Source organism: Schistocerca americana, chromosome 9 (assembly GCF_021461395.2).
Source record: "Schistocerca americana isolate TAMUIC-IGC-003095 chromosome 9, iqSchAmer2.1, whole genome shotgun sequence".
NCBI lineage: Eukaryota > Metazoa > Arthropoda > Insecta > Orthoptera > Acrididae > Schistocerca > Schistocerca americana.
In genome coordinates, this window is record NC_060127.1 from 117,166,963 (window position 1) to 117,189,507 (window position 22,545).

The 22,545-nt window shown below is 39.8% G+C and overlaps 1 protein-coding gene across 1 annotated transcript in view; it reads left to right on the forward strand.

Moving 5' to 3' along the window:
- The window catches only part of LOC124550725 (X-ray repair cross-complementing protein 5-like), a 141,305-nt gene that overhangs the window by 41,653 nt on the left and 77,107 nt on the right, over nt 1-22,545 (forward strand). Inside the window, exon 5 of the mRNA XM_047125446.1 lies at nt 17,335-17,478. Coding sequence (XP_046981402.1) covers nt 17,335-17,478 — 144 coding nt within the window. The remainder of the gene's footprint in view (nt 1-17,334; nt 17,479-22,545) is intronic.

The window sequence follows — 22,545 nt, forward strand, 5'->3', positions numbered from 1 at the left end:
ATTCTTGTCGCTCTCAGGCATACTTGAAGTGACTTTATCACTGGCATTATTTATCAGCATGCCACTTCCCATAGGTTTTTTTTTTTATTTTTTTTTTATTTTTTTTTTTTTTTTTTTTTTTTTTTATTTTTTTTTTTTTTTTTTTAAGTTAGCTTCATTCTGCCATGATTTTCCCGTGAAGCTCTGTGTACCACTGACAGCTTTCTTCCAATATTCAGAGATGACTCTCCTAACAGCTTCATTTCTGAGTGTCTCAACCAAAATCTCACAGGCAAGGTGACAGTGTAATGACTATGTACTCATATGTTTTCACCAGCTTGTTGATTTCATATGTGGGAAACTGTGGCTTATGGAGAGACATTAGATCTGTACCCTCGACCTTTTTAAATTTATAATTTATTTCATCATTTTGACACTGAAGCCAATTATTTCCTCATTTCACTTTGTTGCTATAGGTGCTTTACAACAACAACAACAGAATTTAATAGCACAGTCAAGAAAAGTTGTAGACAGTGTAGGCACATAAGACGCAACTATTTCTCTTGACTGATGTCATTCAACTTTTGTCTGACCGAGGAAGCTATGTTGAGCTTTTCCACCAAAAAAACATTTGACGCACTTCCTTCTGACATTGTTCAGTACCATCTGCCCTCATAGTGAGTGGTCACTGCAGCAGACTGTCATGCCAGGTGGCCCAAGTTCGATTCCCAGCTGGGTCGCAGATTTTCTCCGCTCAGGGACTGGGTGTTGTGTTGTCTCTTATCATCATCTCATCACCATCGACACGAAAGTCACCAAAGTGGCGTCAACTCAAAAGTCTTGCACCAGGCAGCAGGTCTACCCGACGAGAGGCCTTAGCCACACAACATTTCCATTTCCATTGTTCAGTACCGCACAACACAACAGACAATGCAGGTCATAATAACAGCTAAAATATTAACCTCACAACTGTAAGAAATGAAAACAAAATCTCAGCTTGCAACAAACATTTCCAAAGTACAGCAAGCTGCCTGACACAGCAGCATAGTACAAGTAGGAAGTTTGTACTGAAGATCTGACAACCACAGATCTTGTAATATAATCTGTATGCATAGCATTCCTCCCACGAGAGTGTGACAGCACTGCTTAACTCGTAGCTGGCAATTCTAAAGTAACTGTTAACAGTGTATAGCAAACAGCAGGACGTAAACACTGCACAGCTTGTGTTTTACTGCTTGCTCTGATACATACACTATGTGATCAAAAGTACCCGAACACCCCCAAAAACATATGTTATTCATATTAGGTGCATTGTGTAGCCACCTACTTCCATGTGCTCCATATCAGCAACCTCAATAGTTATGAGACAATGTGACAGAGCAGAATGGGGGTGCTCCGCAGAACTCACAGACTTCGATTGTGGTCAGTTGATTTGTGGCTGCAGGGGAAATCAGGCTTCCAGTCATACCCCACCGTCCAACCTTCGCTCTGGCAGAAACATCCCATAGAAAATGACCAGATGGGTATGTGTCCACCTCCTGAGGCCCATAACCAGATGTAGAAGTCGTCAGCTGCTGCGGTGTGAATGGGTCCTCCTCCATCGGTAGGACGAGAGGAGGCGAAGACTCCATCTACGGGGGGAGGGGAGGGGGGTAATGTTCCGACTTAAAGTCACGTGCCGGCATGATGGTCAAGAACGTTAGAGCAGAGAGGTCTGTGATGTCAGCCAATAGTACGCTGACCTTCCTTGCCGCAAGTGTAACACTGTGCTTGTCTGGGTGGACAGTATTGGCATTTTTGTCGTGAATAGCGCCGAGGGCATGACTTAATTCTGTTCTCTAACTTTGACATCAGTAACATTCTACACGATCGCATAATCCAACACAACATCTGAATATAGAGTACCACAAGCACATTTTAATTTGCATTTCCTCGGCATACCCTGCAAATCTGTTACCCACTCGTGATAAGTTTGTTCTGACTGGTTCTTGGAATTAAAGAATTGATACCTAGGGACCCCATATTCGAGGTGTGCATAGGACACAACATTGGTGACAAGGATGGAATGCCTAGGAAACCTGCTTTCTCAGATCACTAGACAACAATTCCAGCAAATCGTATTAATGAAGTTTATTAGAAAAGGAAATGATCACAATACTTAACTTTGAGAAAAATAGATGTCGCAAGCAATGGGTGACAAACAAGTAAGAAGTCTCTTCACTATATACAATTTGTAATACAGTTCCTAAATCACCGCTATACAGCTTGTTGAATGACTAGTCTCCAACTGGGCTGTGGCCAGGCAGTGTAGTGATTGTGCTCTTCATGTAGATACTGCTGCTGTCTCGTCTTTTTTCTAGAGAGGGGTCAGGCAGCATACTATTGGCTGACATCGCCTCTCAACCCTCTCTGCTCGACCGTCATGCCGGTGCCTGACTTTATGCCGGAACATCTGTAATGTACTATCATGCTGTCACAGCTCCTTCAATCATGCCAGAAGAAACACTGCTGTACCTCTGTAAAATATTGGAACAATGGGACGTCTTCCCAGCTCGCTGCCGTACTCACTGGCGACGATCGTCCGAGGTAGTGCAGAACCACAATTCATTGCCGAACACAGTGTGATGCCATTCATCACCAATCCGTGCTTCCTGCTTACATCACCATTCCAGATGTAATTGTTCATTTGTGGCATTAATGGCATTCTATGCATTAGGCTGTAAGTCTCGAGTCTGACTGCTACCAGTCTTCCACCAATGGTGTGGGTTGACACAGAATGTTGCGTGGAGTCCATTAATTGTTCTTGCAAGGAACCTGTCGAAAAGGAGGTCGCAAAAGGCCGACGGTGTTTACGGCATTCATGCTCTGTGTTGTGTACCGTGCGAGCACAATATTGGCTGCTAATGATAACATTGGGTGGGACTGGAAGTGCATCTACATCTACATTTATACTCCACAAGCCACCCAACGGTGTGTGGCGGAGTGCACTTTACGTGCCACTGTCATTACCTCCCTTTCCTGTTCCAGTCGCGTATGGTTCGGGGGAAGAATGACTGCCGGAAAGCCTCCGTGCATGCTCGAATCTCTCTAATTTTACATTCGTGATCTCCTCTGGAGGTAATTAGAGGGAAGCAATATATTCGATACCTCATCCAGAAATGCACCCTCTCAAAACCTGGACAGCAAGCTACACCGCGATGCAGAGTGCCTCTCTTGCAGAGTCTGCCACTTGAGTTTGCTTAACATCTCCGTAACGCTATCATGCTTACCAAATAACCCTGTGATGAAACACTCCGCTCTTCTTTGGATCTTCTCTATCTCCTCTGGCAACCCGATGACGTGCACTGTATGAGGTGATGGAGCACAGTTCAACTGTAGGAAACAAGGCTGCTGCCGAGGCTGCAGTCCTCGTACCTCTGCCTGGTAGTTCTTACATCCCCTCCGATCTCTCTGTTGCTGTCTGTCAGCAGGTGGTGTTGCTTTGACGTCACCACTGGTCCTCCCTTTGTGGATACAAGCTCCAGGTTATTAAGCCTCTACCAGTGGCTCGGACAACCTCCTCTTGGCCCTCTCGCTGTGAGGAGATCGTTTTAGCTAGCTTGTGTATTGGGCACTGTGTTTTTAGCAATTGTTATTTGTTCAGTGGTGCTCCTCCATCACTTTGTGCACATTGTGCTCAGCTTTGACGGTCCGCCATTTCCTGGCAGAATACCCTTTTTTTAATCACTTATGTTCTCGTTTGTGTTTGCCGTCTGAGTTATCGGCCGTTTTAGCGAATGACGCTCGGGCTGCCGATCGCATTTTACTTTTATCTGTTGTAGCAATATGGCAAAAGACATTTAAATTTTAGTTCAGGACCTCCATTTCTCTATGGCATATTTTACAGAGCTTTCCCCATGCCCCTTTTTTTAGCTGCCTTCTCCTCAGTTGATTGGGATTGATGTGTAGTCATTTTTAACTCCTCTCTTTGTATTAGTGTTCTACAGTTTTGACACAGGCCTGTATGACCCTAATTCTTTTTGCACCCTAAAACAAAACAAAACAATAGGTGCTTATTCGAGAAGTAACTTGTGACAGTGCTACAGTGCTAGTGGTGTTCATAAAAAACAGAGCAGTAGCAACAATAAACAAAGCAAACATTACAGTATATCTACAATTGCTGCCAAAGGTGAAACTTCATCAGAAAGAAACCCAAGGAGTGGTAAAAGATGTGGCAGATGAAATATAAGCGTTTCTGCAAAATGAGTCAATGGAATGTGTGGTGTTATATACACTCTACTGTGCAGACAGTGTACATGGGGAATATGATAATGATGATACGTGCTTAACAAGTGAAAGTGATATTGAAACAGGTGTCGAGCTGTTTAGTTTGTCATCCTTGTAGCACAGGCAGCCACAAATCCCATCTCTAGTGAAGCTTAGTAAAGGACAGTTGTTGTCCAAGTAGTGGTTACTAAACATAATTATGTACATGGGAGTTCATCTACAGCATAGTAAAAAAATAACTGTGAACAGATTTATAATAAGTCTGAAACTATATGACCATGAAGTGCATAAGAAAAACTATGGATATTCAAGGGACGATGTGGCACACTTTTTACAAAAACTGGTGTTTACACATTTCAAGGATGCCTGATGCAATTTACAGGATGTGTGTGATAGTGATCTGCTACATTAAGCAGATCAATTTGTGTGCAACATAGATTACAGTGATTTTGATGGAAGCAGTGGATGATTGCATAACTTCAAACAGTACTACAGAATTGGGAGACGTAAGATAACAAAATTTCAAACAAAATGTCAACTTGCCAATGCCCAGTAAACTATGAAATCAGCTCAAAAAATTGCAGTTGAGATAAACAGACTTATCTCATCATTGAGACCAATTGGGATTTGAACAGGAAATGCATATGAAAGGAACCCTGAAAATTAGAGGTACCAATAGAGTTGTATTGAGATCAACTGACACCAATACCTTAACATATTCATATACGATTATGCTGACTGTTAATCTAGGTGGTAAATTGGCTGGAAAGTTATTTATTGTGCTGCGAGAAGTCGGAAGTGCTCCACTTCCTACGATGTGATTGATCTCACAAGGGCATAGGGAATTTGTACATCACAGCAAGTAAGAATGGGAAAATGGACATAAGGGAACTACAGCTGTGGTATGAGCACTGCTTTTGGCCAATAGCTGCTCAGAATAACTTGCTTTTGCTAGATTCCTGGTGTTTATAGAAAAATCATACTCCTTTCAAGCAAACTATTCCTCCTATAAAATCTTTGACGTTGCAGTTCATACCATTTGGAAAAATTGGACAAATTCAACCTCTCAGTGTTTGTTTTTTCTGTGCCTATAAAACATCTTATTTATCGCACTATCTGCAGCAATGCCTTAAAGGATAGCCTGTTTCTTGATAAACTCCACGATAGACTGTTTCACATTTAGTTGCATGCCCTCCTATTCCGTCAGTTCTCTTCACCCCATTACAGTGATAAGATTCTGTATGCATTCCTTAAGAGCGGATACCTAGCTGAACGTCCTGCATGGTATGTAACTCCCAAGGAGTTCGTCTTCGATCTCGATGGAGTGAATCTTTGAGATTAGTGTGACCCACCATTGTTGTCTGGGCATTGTGCAATTTAATGGTTTGTTTTGAACATTTCTTGAATGTCAATGATGACCATTTAGTGGGGTATAATACATGCATCCCATTGAAGGTTGATTGCTATACCTCAGACACTCATTTTCTGCTGCTCTCCTAAAGTGTGGTGTCATAAGCAGCTGATACATTTGCTGTCATAACTGTTAATTCAATACTTTCAAATGAGCCTTACTAAAGATTGAATTTGTGACTCACACTCAAGGCATTCCTTGTCAGATGGTAGGTGCAGAAGTGAAGGGATTACAATTTGCTTGGTGTACAATATCTGGATTCAGGGTGTATGTGATCCAGGACAACCGGGAAATGCGGGAAAAACCCGGGAGTTTCATCATCAGGGAGAAAACTGAGAAAATCTGGGAATTTTTCAGAGTTCCGGGAATTCTTCATTGTTTTAGTTTTCAGTTAAATTTCTGTAATTTTGACTGGTAAGAACTGATACTCTAGCAAAGGATCCTACTGTATCCCCCTACTGGAGAATAATACTGCAGCATTAAAACATAAACGAGAGAAAAAGATAAATAAATAAAACTTAAGTTGCAAAGGAAAGTGCCATTTACACCAACGAAACACCGTGAATGCATAAGCGTCCGCCAGCAAAATGTCAAAGGCCGTGGGGCGAAGACTATGCAATACTTTGTAACAGTAAACTGCTTTCTATTAATGTGACATCACAGCTGTTTACATTAGGTTCGTTTGAGCAATTGCCAGCGCACTCATGCACATGCGCAGTTGACTTGCATATGAGCAGTACCTTCCAGCTACTTGAAGTGTGGCTGTTAGCTGTATCGACAGTAGCAGCAAGCAGCCAGATGCTAACGAGAAAATTTTTTTCTCTTTCGCCCTAGCTGCCAGATTCGCACATGCGCAGGAGTTGTCCAAGTTGTTGTAAGAAGAGGGTTTGTCTCCACATGCCCCATGTTTATGTCAAGTGATTTTTCTGTTTCCTCTTCGTTTACAGCTCCCACATTAAATGAAAACAAAATGGATTTCTGTGGTCAGGACCTATCGAGTGAATTCAAATACATTCACATAATTATGGAAGGCAAAAATATATTATTAGTTTCAGTTTTCTTATTTTATTTTATTTCCAAATTTTTAGGAGTTAAGCCTTGCATAACAATGAAGTTATTTTTGTCAGTTTGCCAAAGACATTTGGCTTTATTAATCTTTACCAATGAGGCAATCAATTTATTTGAAACGAAGCGTTTCATGAGTTTCCACAGTATTGGCTAGTTCCAATTGTTCGCTGAATTTCAAGCGCACGTTTTCATCTTCTGCCATGTATGGCATTATGCCGTAATAAAGTACAGTACAGTACAGTACTGGTACTCCAACAAAATTTACATCCCAGAAACCACTCTGAAAAGCTTAATATGAGGTGGGACCTACTTCATTGTGAATCTCAACAAACCGATGTGCAGTTCGACAAATTATGCATTTTAGTATGGTTTACGAAATGCCAATGCTGATGTCCTGTTTTGCTTTTTTTTATATATGGCATAATGTAAGATCTCTTCATGCGGGCTTCTTAGATCACTGCAGCTGCACACGCGCAATAATAACTGTTCTCTGGCGCTCTCTGGCAACTGCTGAAATGAACCTATGTCTAACAGTCTCAGAATAGTATTGCGAATGGTGGTTTGAAAAGTGTTACTTTCAAAGTAAATTTCTTTCTACACAAGATGAATTGTGTTACATGTGAAAATGTGTGATGAATTTCATAATTAACAGAGCATTTGACTCTCATAGTATGAAGGCTTTCATGACCGGATGACATTTCTTCTGGTAAACCTTCCGGGATGTAAGGTCGTGGTCCATGAAACTCTTCAGCTCCTAACGTTTCGTCCAGAGCTGCGCTGGACATCTTCAGAGGGGTGTTTCTCCTCCGGTGAGTCTTGCCGACTCAAGACTCACCGGAGGAGAAACACCCCTCTGAAGATGTCCAGCGCAGCTCTGGACGAAACGTTAGGAGCTGAAGAGTTTCATGGACCACGACCTTACATCCCGGAAGGTTTACCAGAAGATACATTTGACTCTCGTTTAAAACTTAACAACTTTTAGGACCAGCCACTTAGAAGAATTTCAAACCTAGAAGACCAGACGTTCATGTTTTCATGTCATTATTTTAAATTTACTGGTACATTTGTGTGATTGTATCTTAAAGTATAAAACACGCAAAAAATGATCAATATTACATGTGAAAGCAAGTGTGGATATTGCATAACTGGGACAAAGGGAAACCCACAGTGAGGCCCCTTTCAAACTGTCACGTTGTGACAGAGCTGTCTCAGACGTGTATGCGGCATCTCCACATCCTTCATAACGATCAGTCAACATCTGACCTGTTCGTTTGTCTTATATAACCCACCAGGCCTGGTAACAAGACTAAAGACAAACAACTCTAAGATACAGTGGTCTCCAACAATGCCACATAAAAGTAAAAGAGATAACACTACATAGCGTTCAGGACTATTGGTTCCTTCCTTTAGGAGGAGAGAGCAGTAGGTTGGGGAATTTAAAAAGAAAGGCAGGGCGCGTCATGCAGACCCTAGGATGAGAGGGAGCCGCCTGTAGTTCTCACTGTGAGTGATATCTGACTGACATAGGGGACGCGTGATGCGTGACTATGAGCCACATGTAATGTGCAAATTTACTGACAAAATTCACACACGTGTAGCCCCATGGGCTTGTATGTTATGCCCATAAGGTCAACAGCCGGTATGGTGTTAGATGAAATGAGGTGCAAGACCTGTATATGTGTGGTTATTCTTTGGAAGACTGCAAGTTAATTGGATAATTAACCACACACATATAGCACAGATACTAACATTTTGTTTGGTCTAATTTATTTGAGGTTAACAGTTCCCAGGGAGAGGACATAAAATTGCAAGACAGGGATAGCTGGAGGAGAGAGATGCAAAGCTTTAGAGGTATATGTGAATATGATAAAGTTCGTAGCATTTTTCCATATGTTTAATAAACACAAAAGATACACATAACAGAGAACTTCATCATCATTAATATATTCTCCTTCACAATCTACAATAGTCCGCCAACGATAGAGGAAATCATCTAGTCATGTTCAGAACACATTTTCATCAGAAAGGAAGTTCACTGAAAGTTGTTTGATAGAGAACAGAAAACGTGAAAATCTGAGGGTGCAAGGTCAGGTGGATAAGGTGGGAGCGGAATGAATTCCCGACCCAACTCCTGTATGGCGTTTTTGTCAGTCTAGCAGAATGATGGCAAGTGTTATCATGGAGTAACATCACTTCACACAGTTTTCTTCATTGTCCTTGGATTACATATGCAAAATGTTTCAGTTGTTGACAATAAATGAGAGCAGTTATGTTTACACCTCGGGAAGTAATTCATAGTACACCACACTATTTCTGTTCCATCAGATGCATAACAGTATGCATTGTGAATACATACAGGTCTTTGTTCAGGGAGTTGTTCCTTTGTTTGGGCTCAACAATTCTTTTCTTTTCCTAATGTTAGCATAAAGACACCATTTCTTATCATCAGTAATGATACAGGATAGTAATGGTTGTTGTTTGTCACAAGCCAGTTGGTGACAAGCAAACAGAAATGCACATACAGCTACCCTCTGATTTTTGTGATTTTGGCATAGAGCATGTAGTACCCGTATGTCCAGTTTTGGAATCTTCCGCATCGCATGCAAATGTTGCGGAATGGTGGAATCATTATCACAGTTCATCACATTTGCCAGTTCTTGGGTACACTGACACGGATCATTGTGGATTAATGTCTTTAAACAATCTTCATCAAACAATGAAGGTCTTCTTGAGCTTGGAGAGTCACTAATGACAAAACAATCCTCCTTAAAACGAGAAAATAATTTTCTTGCCATTCTCTGTCCATCGGCATTATTCCCATGCACATCACAAACGTTTCTGGTTGCTTCTGCTACTGTCAACTCCTGTATCAATCTCAAAAAGAAGAATATGTCGGAAATGTTTTGATTTCTTCACTTGACACTCCCATTTTCTTGCATCCACATCTCCACTCAGTATCCCCAAATGACAAAATGACTGTATGTAAACTGAAAAAACAACAGTGAACTACAAATAAAAAATGACAGTTGAGAAATAATCCCATAGCAACCAGAATATCAACATGCAAAAGAAAAATGCTACAAACTTATGCACCAACCTAATAGATGCTGGCTTTAGGGAAATTAAAAAAAAGTGAATCGTCAGTATGGATATTAAGAGATCAAGTCACAAGAAGTCAGCACTGAGAGAAAGCAGAAAATTGAAAAATGTGTACAAGAGCTATGCAAGGGAAATGAACCTGAAGTCAATATCATGGAATGGGAAGAGGAGGTTGATGAAGAATAGAAAGAAGATATGATGGCCTACTGCAAGCAGAATTTGAAAGAGAACTTGAAAGACCCAAGTCGAAACAAGGTACCGTGAGAAATGCACATTCCCTCAGAGTTATTAAGATCCTTGGTAGGCTTCCTATGACAAAACTATTCCATTTTTCTGCAAGATAAATTCCCGAGAGATGTAGGAACACACGAGGCAGTGCTGACCCTACAAATCATCTTAGAAGATAGAATGAAGAAATGGAAACCTATGGTTGTAGCATTTATAGGTTTAGGAAAAAGATTTTGACAATGTGACTGGAATGCACTTTTTGAAACGCAAGGGAAATAACTTGTACAGAAGCCAGATTGCAGTTATAAGAATTAAAGAACTTGGAAAGGAAGTGGTAGTTGAGGAAAGGAAGTGAGATAGTATTGGAGCATCTCTCCAATATTATTCCATCTGTACATTGAGCAAGCAGTTTGGAAACCAAGGAAATGTTTGGAAATAGAATTAAAGTTCAGGGAGGCTTGGCTATGACATTGTAATTCTACAAAGATGGCAAATGACTTGGAATATCTGGTTAGCAGAATGGATAGTGTATCGAAAAGAGCTTATGATATTAATATTGACATAAATAAAAAGAGGGCAATGGAATGTAGTCAAATTAAACCAGGTGATGCTGAGGGGAATTAGATTTAGAAATACAACATTAAAAGTAGTTGATCCATTTATTTGTTTGGGCAGTAAAATAACTGATAACAGCAGAAACAGAGTGGATACAAAATTAGGCCTGGCAGTAACAAGAAAAGCCTTTCTGAGAAAGATACTTTTTATGAGAGTATTTGTCTGGATTGTAGTTATGTATAGAAGTGATGCTTGGACAATAACAGTTCAGGGGAGGAAAGAATAGAAGCATTTAAAATACAGTGCTATAGAAGAATGTCGAAGATTAGATGGATACATCAAATATCTAATGAGAAGATACTGAATCAAGTTTGCGAGAAAAGTATTAAAACTTGTGAGCTGGAAAGTTTTATAGCTTCCTTTGGTTGTTTAGCAAACTTACACATAAAACTTGAACAAACTCAGAGATGGTAGAGTTGGGACCCATAGACCACTTGACATAGAATCACCGCATGGTATTTCAAAACTTTTGATAGCAGAAATTTAAAAAAAGGAAAGTAGAGTCCCCGACTGCAATTATGGCATGTAAGAAAGCCATATTGTCTAAAAATTATTTGTTTAAAGCTGCCAGTCCCACCAACACGTCCCCACCCGTACCCTACTCTTTCCCAATCTGTGTGTCTCATTTCTAATGATTAAATTAAACACAGAAATTTAATACTTATTGATATTTGTTTTATTGGTTTAGGACATAAAATATCACTAAAATGAGGAGAAATTGTGGAAGAGACTTTAGATCTATTTGATATCAAAACTGGTGTGCAATTAGGAGACAGCTTATCACCTATGTTCTTTAACCAGGTTCGAGAGAAAGTTGTAACAGAGTGCCACACAGAGCAAGCCATGACGTGACCATGTCAAGATTGAATGTTTAGCATTTACTGATGACTCGGCCGTACTCTCCACAAACACTGATACAGCGTGCACCCAGATTGAAATTCTGAAGAAATGAACAGAAAAAGACAGTTGCAGATCTCCTTTGAAAAGTCAGGATTTATGACTGATATGAGTGCCACCATCCTTGGCACTGAATTTGGCCATATTACCCGATTCCAAAACTTAAGCACCTCAATGAAATCATTGCAGAGGACATCAGAGAAAAAGAGGAAAGTAAGGCTCACATTGTTAAATTGTAAATGGCATACAGGGCTATCAGCCTATCACTAAATTGTATGATAATAGAAATATTAGCAGAAATATCAAAATCTGTCACCACAGTACAGTTATTTTAGGTCATTGGTACTACAAGGCGATAAATTTGTAAGTGATCAACTGTCGTAAAAAGCCTTTCGGACGATTTCCGCATCACACAAGTAATGCAAAATTGTCTGCATCCTATACAGGCTGTGATGTCATACATAACCAACAACAAGAAAAGTCAGCAGAAGACGTAACTGACATCGATATCTGGCCATCCACTAGCCCCCTCCCCTCCAAATGCCACACCAGCCACTACAGTAGTGAACTATGGGCAAACAGTTCTAGGTTAATTTAGTTTAAGACAATTTATTTTTAAGTAACATTTCTCTTGGTGTATGCATGCATAAATGCATGGTGATGAACAGAACATGTTCAAAATGCATGTTAGATTAAACATAAAATAAATTAAAAGTGTCTGGTAGCAGAAATTACAAATAAATAATTACCACACCGGAGTTCAGAGAATGCCGATTCATCAGAAAAGTAGTAGGACTTAGAAGAACCATGAGGGTGGGTGGAAGATGTGGAACAATGTGGAGGTGTAACATCTCAGTGAACCTGTAAATGACGTCATAACGAAACAACTCCTGAACTTGTGTGGCCATGTAGAACACTTGCACCCAGTTGGATTGACAAAAGGGATACTGATGTACTATGAGAGTCTCCATCCCCACCATTCAAATACCAGATACCTTGACAAAGTCAGAGGACACCTAACCTAATCTGGTAATATTAGGGCATTATACACTAGAGGACTACATACAGAAGTAATATTAAGAAATGGATGAGTGAGGTTCCACTCAAGTCACAGGAAAGGAGAAGAAATTCTCCAAAGAACCAAGACAGCAGATAACCAAGCGCATGAACAATTACTGCCGACAGGGAAGGGAAGGGAAATCTGAACCTTAGTACACACACACACACACACACACACACACACACACGAAGCTATACAGATATGTAATTACAGTGGAACCTAGCATGGTGAGCATAATTCGTTCCAGAATCTTACTTGTAGAGTGAAACACTCGTCAAGTAAAACAATTTATCCCATATAAATTAATGTAAGATACGGTAATGCTTTCCATGCAGAAAAAGTACTAAAAGTTTTATATTATTCATTCCATTTATTCAAAGAAAATTATACATACAGTATTATATACTTTATTATTCATGATACACAACTAATTCTTTTTTACCAGGAAGCTGTCTATAGTCATTTATTTCTGCCAATGCTTCAACACATGGTGAAAGTACGACACAACATTGCCGCCAAATAAATTCGTAACACATGTAGCAACTGCTTTATTGGGTTGGCAATTTTCAGTCTTCCGGTTCCCAGGCTTTCAGGATTTCTCTTATTGTGTCAGAAGATTACTGCTTTGCTGTTACCGCCTCCTCCTCCTCCTCCTCCTCCTCTGTGAAACACCCTGAAATTCCTTAAATCTCAAAGTCAAGGACTAGTCCTGAAGGGGCAGCCAACACAAAATTTTTAAGCTCTTCAGGATTTGGCTTTCCCCTGACAAATTGTTTTATTGCACATGCTCCAGTAAAGGGATCATTTGTTCATCCACTGCTACTTCAGGAGTTCAAGGTAAACAGAGGCATGCTCTCTTTACACGTTCTAAAAGTGGCCTTATTTTCCACAATTTATCTTTCCTTCTAGTTTCCTCTGTTACAGCATTATCGCCTGTCATTTTCAAATTACTCCTAATGGTGAAGTATCGGTCTCAAGTCATTATTTCAGTAATGCTAAAAACTCTTGTTGTTTTACCCCAGTACATCCTAACTCTAGGGTATCTCAAACAAGACATTAGTATTGTTGCTCCAATAAATACCTGCAATTCCTTGGCAGACAGCTTTAAAGACCTTCCAGTCTGCTGTAAATATCTCATATTGGAAAGTTCAGACGTATCCTTAAAAAAGGCCAAGTCAAAGTATTGCTGAAAGTAGTCCAAGATCTGCTTCTCATTATGTTCTGCAACTCCTGTGGGCGAGAAGGTAGCCTGGAGTCCCTCAAACCTGAAATTTGGAGACAAAGCATGAAGGAAAGATCGAAAATATCAGGAATAATAGAAAATTATTTACAAGAAGGTATTACACTTACCTTTCGCATTTCTCCCAAAACATCCTGCGATGCTGTGAAGAACTCGCGTCATCTCGGAATTCTCGTCATCATCAGAATTATCAGTGCTGCTGCTACTCTGTTCACTTGTGGAAGGAACATTGCGTTGCTGCACAGCATCGTCTGCCAGATCAAAATCACCATCCTCCTCCTCACTAATCTCAAGATATGACACGTCGCCATTCAAAAGAAGTTCTAAAATTTCTTCTGAACTGAGCTTTGATCTGTATCCTTTAAGAAAATGATTGTTTTAACATTGTGCCTACTTCCCTTACAGAAAATAATGATAGTAGTGGATCAGATAATGTCATTGAGCAACAGTCAAAACATGAAATGTATTGGAAATTAGCAAAGGTAATCACCACTATTGCCTACGAAATAGTGCTCAGAGATGTGGCTGCACGTTCCAGTGTCCACTTCAGTGGACGTTACTGTTTTTCAATGATAATTTATGGAAATACACAGTACTACCAAACCTTATTGCACAGAAAGTCGTATAAGCACCACTTATAGATGCTGTCTAGTATAGGTCCTTTTTTTATAAAATATGTTTCGAAAAATACACAATAATAACGGAGAACTCACCTGCCATTGTAACAGGTCGTAAACAAAGCTGCTACTTGGCGCCAAGTGATCGTAGTGACCATTTCTCCCGCCAGATGGCTGCAGCATACAGTCCATTCAAATGTGCCACAAGTATTACAATGAAAAATGCAGAATCTTTGACAGCAGGACAGGAAACTCGATCTCCATTATAATGGACATCAGGTCTCAGGAGTATAGGTACTGATTCAAATGCCTCAGAGTAACATTTGACAATGCACTCCGGCCAAAGCTTCTTCCAAGCAGAAGTGAGAGGTGAGAGTTCTCTTGGTAACCCCTTCCCACACCTTTTCAATCATCTTGATGCAAGCAACAATGTTGAAGTGATATTTCCAAAAATCTCTGAGAGTGAGTTCAGTAGCTTCAGTCAATTCAAAACAATGCTCAAAGAGTGCTTTAGTGCAGAGCTTCTTAAAGTTAGCAATAATCTGCTGGTCCATAGGCTGGTGTATCGGAGCGGTGTTTGGAAGGCAGAAATTGGATCTTGATGCACAGAAATTCTTCAAGAAGGCGGTCTTGTAGAACTGGAGAATGGGCAGGAGTTAACCATAACAAGCAAGACATCTCAAGTGAATATTTTTCACTGAAGGACCAAACATTTCATTGATCCAATCACAAAAAAGATCACGTGTCACCCAAGCCTTGTTGTTGAACCTCCATATCACATTTAACCTGTTCTTCTGAACTTCACACTTCTTGAAGACCTATGAAGTTTCTGAATGGTAAACAAGCAGTGGTTTGATTTTCAAATCGCTGCTTGCATTGGCACAGAATAGCAGTGTGAGACACTATTTTATTGGCTTGTGACCGGGCAGTGCATTCTCCTTTACTGTTACAAAGGTACATTTCCGCATCTTTTTCTAGAGTAGACCCATCTCATCACAATTAAAAACCTGATGTGACGGATAACCCTGAGAATCTACGAGCATCGTGAATTGCTGCTGAAGTTCTCTGATGTCTTTGAGTCAGAGATAGCTGCTACGCCGTTCCTCACAATGCTGTGGATGCCAGTTCTTCTCTTAAAATTCTCGAATCATCCATGGCTTCCCTTAAACACTTCTTCGGCCAGTAATAATCCTGGCGTCATCTTAATGTGGTCAGCGAAAACCATTCACACCTTCTGACAAATGACGTCTCGTTAATATTGTTGCCTTGCAATTGCTTTTCATTTATCCGTATGAGGAGCAACCTTTTGACATCATCCAGAATATGAAACCATTGTTTCGATACTCTTGTTACTCCCTTTGAAGCGTCTATCTCCATAATCTCATCCTTGTTGTTGAGGATAGGGCAAACAGTTGATGCAGACCGATTTTATGTGCGTGCTAAATCAGCAATGCTCACACCACTTTCGCATTTTTCATGATTTTATGTTTCAAATCTATGGTCATTTGCTTTCTCTTATGGTTGTCTTCTTGCGGCTTTACCTTTGGGGACATTTCTATGACAATTATTAAAATGTGCACACAAAAAAGCACTTTGTGAACACAAGTTCACAAAAAATGCGTCATCCCAAGCTGCGCTAAGATAGTAACAGAAAGAGTGTTGTACCCAGACTGCAGTACGTACTAAAGACATTGTTCATATGCCACTGCCGACAATCAAAGGTGTTCATATTGTTGAATGTTTCCCCCTGCCACACACAAATGGCTGGTGACATCACATTAAATCCTCCTCAGTTGTTATGCAAAACATCACTTGATAAACGAGTAAATTTTTTACAGTTTGTTTTGCTTGTCATGCAAATCGCATTTTCTGGGAAGTGCTTGTTAAGCGAGGTTCCACTGTGTTAAACCAACAGGTCCTTTTGTGGCAGAATAAGAGGCTGTCACTAAAATTGTTCCCAAAGATACACAGTTGTATATCTATGAGTGACGAGAAAATTTATACACCCTGACATTATTAAATGGGAATGAGAGGGCTTATTTTCTGTATGAGAGAGATCAGGGTGGTGATTCTTCTGGAAAACCTGAAATTTGCAGATAATTAGATTTTACCTGGCAAATTTGGGGAAGTCTCAGGGAATTTCAGGAATTTCATAAAATCTCATGGAATTCTGCATTTTTTTCCTAGTATTGAAATTTAATTTAATGACAGGTTGCTACTTACCAGAAAGAAGACACATTAAGTTGCAGACAGGCACAATTAAAAGACACTTACATAAAGCTTTCACCCACAGTCTTCATTAGTAAAGCGCACACACACACACACACACACACACACACACACACACACTGTTCATACACACAAGCAAGCACACCTCATGCACACATGACTACTGACTCCAGCATCTCCTACCTGGAGTTTCCATTGTTTAATTTTAATGAGTATTATAAGTCAAAAATTTGAAAATGCTTATTATTTCAAAGTGTGTTAAAATATTATTGCATATAAATTATCGATGTTAAAAAAATGCTGTTAAGCTACTACTTATTGCTAATATATGTCAACTGAGAGAAAAGGAAAGCCGTTATTGCTGTATATCCCTTCCCCTCCCCCACTCCCCGTTAATGCGTGAGGAGCTTTTAATGACACCATCTTCCTCCCCATATGCGGAATTCTCAGGGAATTCTTTTTTTCTAGTTTGAAAAGCCACCCTGGAGATGGGATATGGGCAGTGTTCGTCGTTGTTTGTAGTATAGGCCACTTTAAGACTGTGGCATGTAATTCTGTAATTCTCATTCGACAGTTGTCGGCAACAGTGTTTGTCAATATTATTTTATTGTGATTCTTTTTCTAGGTTGATGATTCTATGGCGTGCAATTTTAATGATGCAATAGAGCATCTGTTGCATCTGCAGAAGAAGAGTGTCAAACCAACCCCGTGGAATATAATCTTGGAGATAGGGCCAGACATCCGTATCCCATTGTCTGGGTACCGCAAAGTAAGTTCTGCCTATGACTGCGGCCTTGCCATAGTGTGTTTATTCCCTTAATACAATTATGAGGGTAAGTCAATTATTATCCACAAAATAATTATAAAATTTTATTGTAATCAAATAGGAAACTTACAAGAACATCATTTTTTAATATAGTCTCCTTGCATCTCAACGCACTTGGTTCATCGTTGTACAAGCTTCCTGATGCCCTCATAAAAGAAGGTTCTCGGTTGAGCTGCAAGCCAGGAATGCACCACTTCGTCCAAGGCAAATTGATGGCCCCTTAAGGCCTGTTTGAATGGACCAAACAAGTGATAGTCAGAAGGGGCAAGATCGGGACTATATGGAGGATGATCCAGTACTTCAAATTTGAGTTCCTGGAGCTATTCAGCAGTGTGCGTACGGGCATTGTCGCACAACAGCACACCACCTTTTGACAGCAATCCTCGGCCTTTGCTTCGAATTGCAGGCTTTAGCCTAGCAGTAAGCATCTTACTGTAATGTACACTGTTTATAGTTGTGCCTCTTTCCCTATAATGTTCCAGTACTGGACATTGTGCGTCCCAAAAAACCGTAAGTATCAGTTCTCCTGCGGATGGTTGGGTCTTGAACGTTTTCTTGCATGGCGAATTTGGATGTTTCCATTCCATACTCTGCTGTTTACTCTCTGGCTCATAATGATGGATCCATATTTCATAACCAGTAATGATACTGTCTAAGAAGTTGTCCTCTTCGTTACCACAGTGATCCAATTTTATTTATTTATTTATTTATTTATTTTTTATTTTTTTTTTTTTTTTTTTTTTTTTTTCTTCCAGATGTCCAAGCGTGTTTGTGTATGCAACTGTGTGAGTTGTTTTGGGACCCATCTTGCACAAACCTTATGAAACCCAAGTCTGTTGTGGATGATTTCGTAGGCAGAACCGTGACTAATTTGCAGACAATGTGCCACTTCGTCAATAGTTAATGGTTTGTGCTACCGTTTCGGAATTTTTCAGTCCATTCATAGACACTTCGTTGTGGCAAAACACTGTTCCCGTACTGCACCGAAAGTCTTTGATGAATTTCGGCCCCTGATACACCTTCCAACCACAAAAAGTGGATCCCTGAACATTGCTCTTCTTTGGTGCAAATAGACAGCGGAGCAGCCATGATTAACAGCATGGTAGTGATAACAAAACTAACCTAGCAGCTTGAAAACTGCAAAGATATAACAACAAATAAACAAAGCATGTGTCATCAACCTAAACTGACAGTACTACCAAAATAAAAAAAAGTAACTAAATTTCGGATAATAATTGACTTGCCCTCGTATTAACAGAGAAATTGTTGGGGGCTATATGGAGACAATAAGCGTGGATTTAATGTTGTTACACAGTAAAACCTGCAGCTGCTTTGCGACTTCTATATGAGAACTAGTGCATATTCACAATATTCATTTAATATTGTCTATTTTGCTTCATGTTGAAGCTGTGAGTGAGGCACATTCAGAAAATATGTAAAGGAAAGCATCCAGTTCCCGTCACAGATTGTGGTTTGTATATTGTTGTTGAGGTCTTCAGTCCAAAAGACTGGTTTCGTGCAACTCTCCAAGCTACTGTATCCTGTTCAAGTCTCTTCATCTCCAAATAACTACTTCGACCTACATCTTTCAGAATCTGCTTGCTGTATTCATATCTTGGTATCCCTGTACGATTTTTACCCTTCCCCCCTCCCCACTTCCCTCCAGTACTGGATTGGTAATCCCTTGATGTCTCAAAATGTACCCTATCAACCAATTCCTTCTTTTAGTCAAGTTGTACCACCAATTTCTTGTCTCTCCAATTCTATTCAGTACTTCTTCATTATTAAATGAAATCATTCTGCTTTTGGCTGTTTAAATAACATTATATGTGAATGGGAAAGCAATTCATAATTCTGTTCATAAGCATTTTATAACAAAAGTGTCATATTGAATATTTACACCCATTTTTCTTTTTATAACATTATTTACAAATTATTATTGTCTTCTGTCATGATTTTACTTCTTCATTAATTTCCATGAATTGAAATTGCCTACAGTGTAACTATCAACACTGCACTGTCAAAAAGAGTTTGTGGTCTCCCCCCCCCCCCCCCCCCCTCTCCTCTCTCATCTGCTTCTCATCGAACGTGTATAGCCGAGCTAGATTTGCACATGGACAAGGATGATCCAACAAGAGCAGTACTTGGGAAATTAGAACAATGCACACTGATCTTTTGATGATGGCCATTTGAAAGCATTATCAGGATCATGAGGTGTCCTAAAGGACATTTATTATCTGTCCCACCAACCACTGATTGTCGTACACACAAGAAATGAAGTGGCTCGCTATGAAGTCTTGTAATGTATACTGTGATCTCTGCATTTCACACACAGTAACAGGCTGCATTTTGTGGAGAACCATTCTTGCAATGTATGTGCCACTCCGAGATGCAACCCAGTAGTGACTTGATTGAATTCCTACCACAGGCTTAACGGCAGGCCACTCTTTGCATCAACAGCTTCGTGCTGGAGATTAAATCTTGTTGAAAGATGTTTACAGAGACGGCCTACCCATCACACACACTTTTTCCATGCCCTGTTGCTGAAAATATCCTGCGCTATGGATGTGGTGCTAATACCATTATTTGAGGACCAAGATATTTCTGCAGTACCTCTGACTGATTTCAAACAACTGTGAAGTGTTTTTCACTTTTCTTGTATACCATCTACTTATGTCTTTTTTTCATAGCCCACACATCTCTCTCTTTCACTATTGTATTTCCTCACTGACACTGTATCTAACAAAAAGTTCAAACCAAACATAAAACACAATGCAGAATGGTTTATGTGCAAGTTCTCACTTGTTTGTTATAAACAGAAGAGCACAGGAAATAGTGTTGCCAGTATGCGTATTTTACACTAGAAATTCAGTGTTGTGAAAAATTCAGAATGTTGAAAATTTTTTAATACTTTACACAGAAAAATATTGCCCACTGTGTTAGCACAGTCTACTAACACATTAACCAAACAGTATTTTGTGTATTTCTCAAAAGTTTTCAGATGGAGGTTTTCAAGTAAATAATTCGTAAAAACTTATAAAAATGCAATTTCTTATATTTTTAGTAATAAATATTTACATAATACAGATAGCTGGAGTGGAGAAGATACTCTTTATAATTACATCAGTAGTATCTGGTAATATGACGGAAAAAATAGTGTTCTGTGACTTTCAAAATTGCTAAAAAAAAAATTCATCCACGGTGTATACGACCTAGGACAACCAGAAAATCTGGGAAAAACCCAAGAATTTTTTCGTCCGGGAGAAAACCGGGTAAAACCTGAAAATTTTTTGGAATTCCGGGAATTTTAGCTTTCAGTTAAATTTTTTTAGTTTTGACTGGTAAGAACTAATTCTCTAGCAAAGAATTTTACTCTATCCTGCTACTGGAGAATGATACTGCAGCAATAAAATATAAACAAGAGGGAAAAAAAATAAAACTTCAGTGGCAAAGGAGATGCGCCATTTACAACAACAAAACACCGTGCACGCACAAGCGTCTGCAAACAGCAGAAATATGTCAAAGGCCGTAGGGCAAAGACTATGTAATACTTCGTACAAATAAACTGCTCGCTATGAGTAGAGGTCCTATAGGAGCCTTAAGCCTAGTTTACACGACGACATTGGGTTGCACCACTCGTTGCGTGGATGAGTTGCACGCATGTGGTTTCACATATGACTGTAGACACGGCGACACCAGTATACAGTTCAGTTTTGTCGTTTTGTGGGTACCTGAGTCGTGTCTGAAATGAAAGTTTTGGCAGCTGCATGTTGCACTAGTTGTGATGGAATTAAAGCTTGTTGCGTGGAATTACTGCATAAGAAAAAAATAAGAAACGTGTTTCGATTCGTGACTCGATGAAAAAAAGACGTCAGCTCGGTTGCTCAGCATCCTTGCTGAAATAATTTATAACAGAAGATCCAAGAAGTTCTTTTAATTGTCTTAGAATGTCACCAGAACTGCTCCCATTTCTTCTAAATAGAGTTAATTATGCAATAAGGAATAAAGGTACTATAATGCATGAAGCACTGTCACCAGAACTGAATTTACATATCATATTGCGTGCATTACAATCGAGAACACTCGGCATGCTATAAGGTATGGTTTTAGTTGGTGATGATGCTTTTTCATTAACACCAATAATTATTAATATTAGCAACAATAATTATTTGAAGCAGGCTGCATTAAGAAGAGAATGGTTTGCAAACTTCTCTCCTGAAGATAGCTCTGTACACTGGCAATGTTTCAAAATTCTAACATATGTGAGTGGGGAGCTGTGCAGCGATGTTTTAAATAGGTGACTATTGAATAAAGAATGCAGCTTCTGAAATTTGTATAGCCTTCCCTCCTGTCAACAATATTCCTTAACAAAGAGTTGGCCAACTCGAACAATGGGATTTTAGTCTTGTAGACGGGAGCATTGCCACAGCTATAATTACACTTCCCTCTATTTTTCTTAATTCAGTTGTATATGTGCTCTTAACTCAATAAATTTTGCCCTGCAGCTCAGGTATTGTCAAACCATCTGTGTTATGATTGCACATGATGGTCTCAGCAGCAGCAATATGTTGCTTATTTTTGCCGGCCGTTGTGGTTAAGCAGTTCTAGGCGGTTCAGTCTGGAACCGTGCTGCTGCTACAGTCGCAGGTTCAAATCCTGCCCTGGACATGGATGTGTGTGCTGTCCTTAGGTTAGTTAGTTCTAAGTCTAGGGGACTGATGACCTTAGATGTTAAGTCCCATAGTGCTTAGAGCCATTTGAACCATTTGTTGCTTATTGTTCTAATCAGCATTAGTGAAATCCCACAAACACCTATGCAAAGCATAGATATCCAAAAAGCGAACATTATTCTCCGCTCCCCGCTTCATATTTCAGTGTGTGTACACTCTACAAACACACGTAACCCCAAAACTCATGCAACTAGTGTCGCCAAAGTTGGAACGTGCCAGAAGTGTTTAGTTTCGCCAATGAGTTGCGCAAATGCGCAGCGCGCATGTGCAGTGGCCAGTA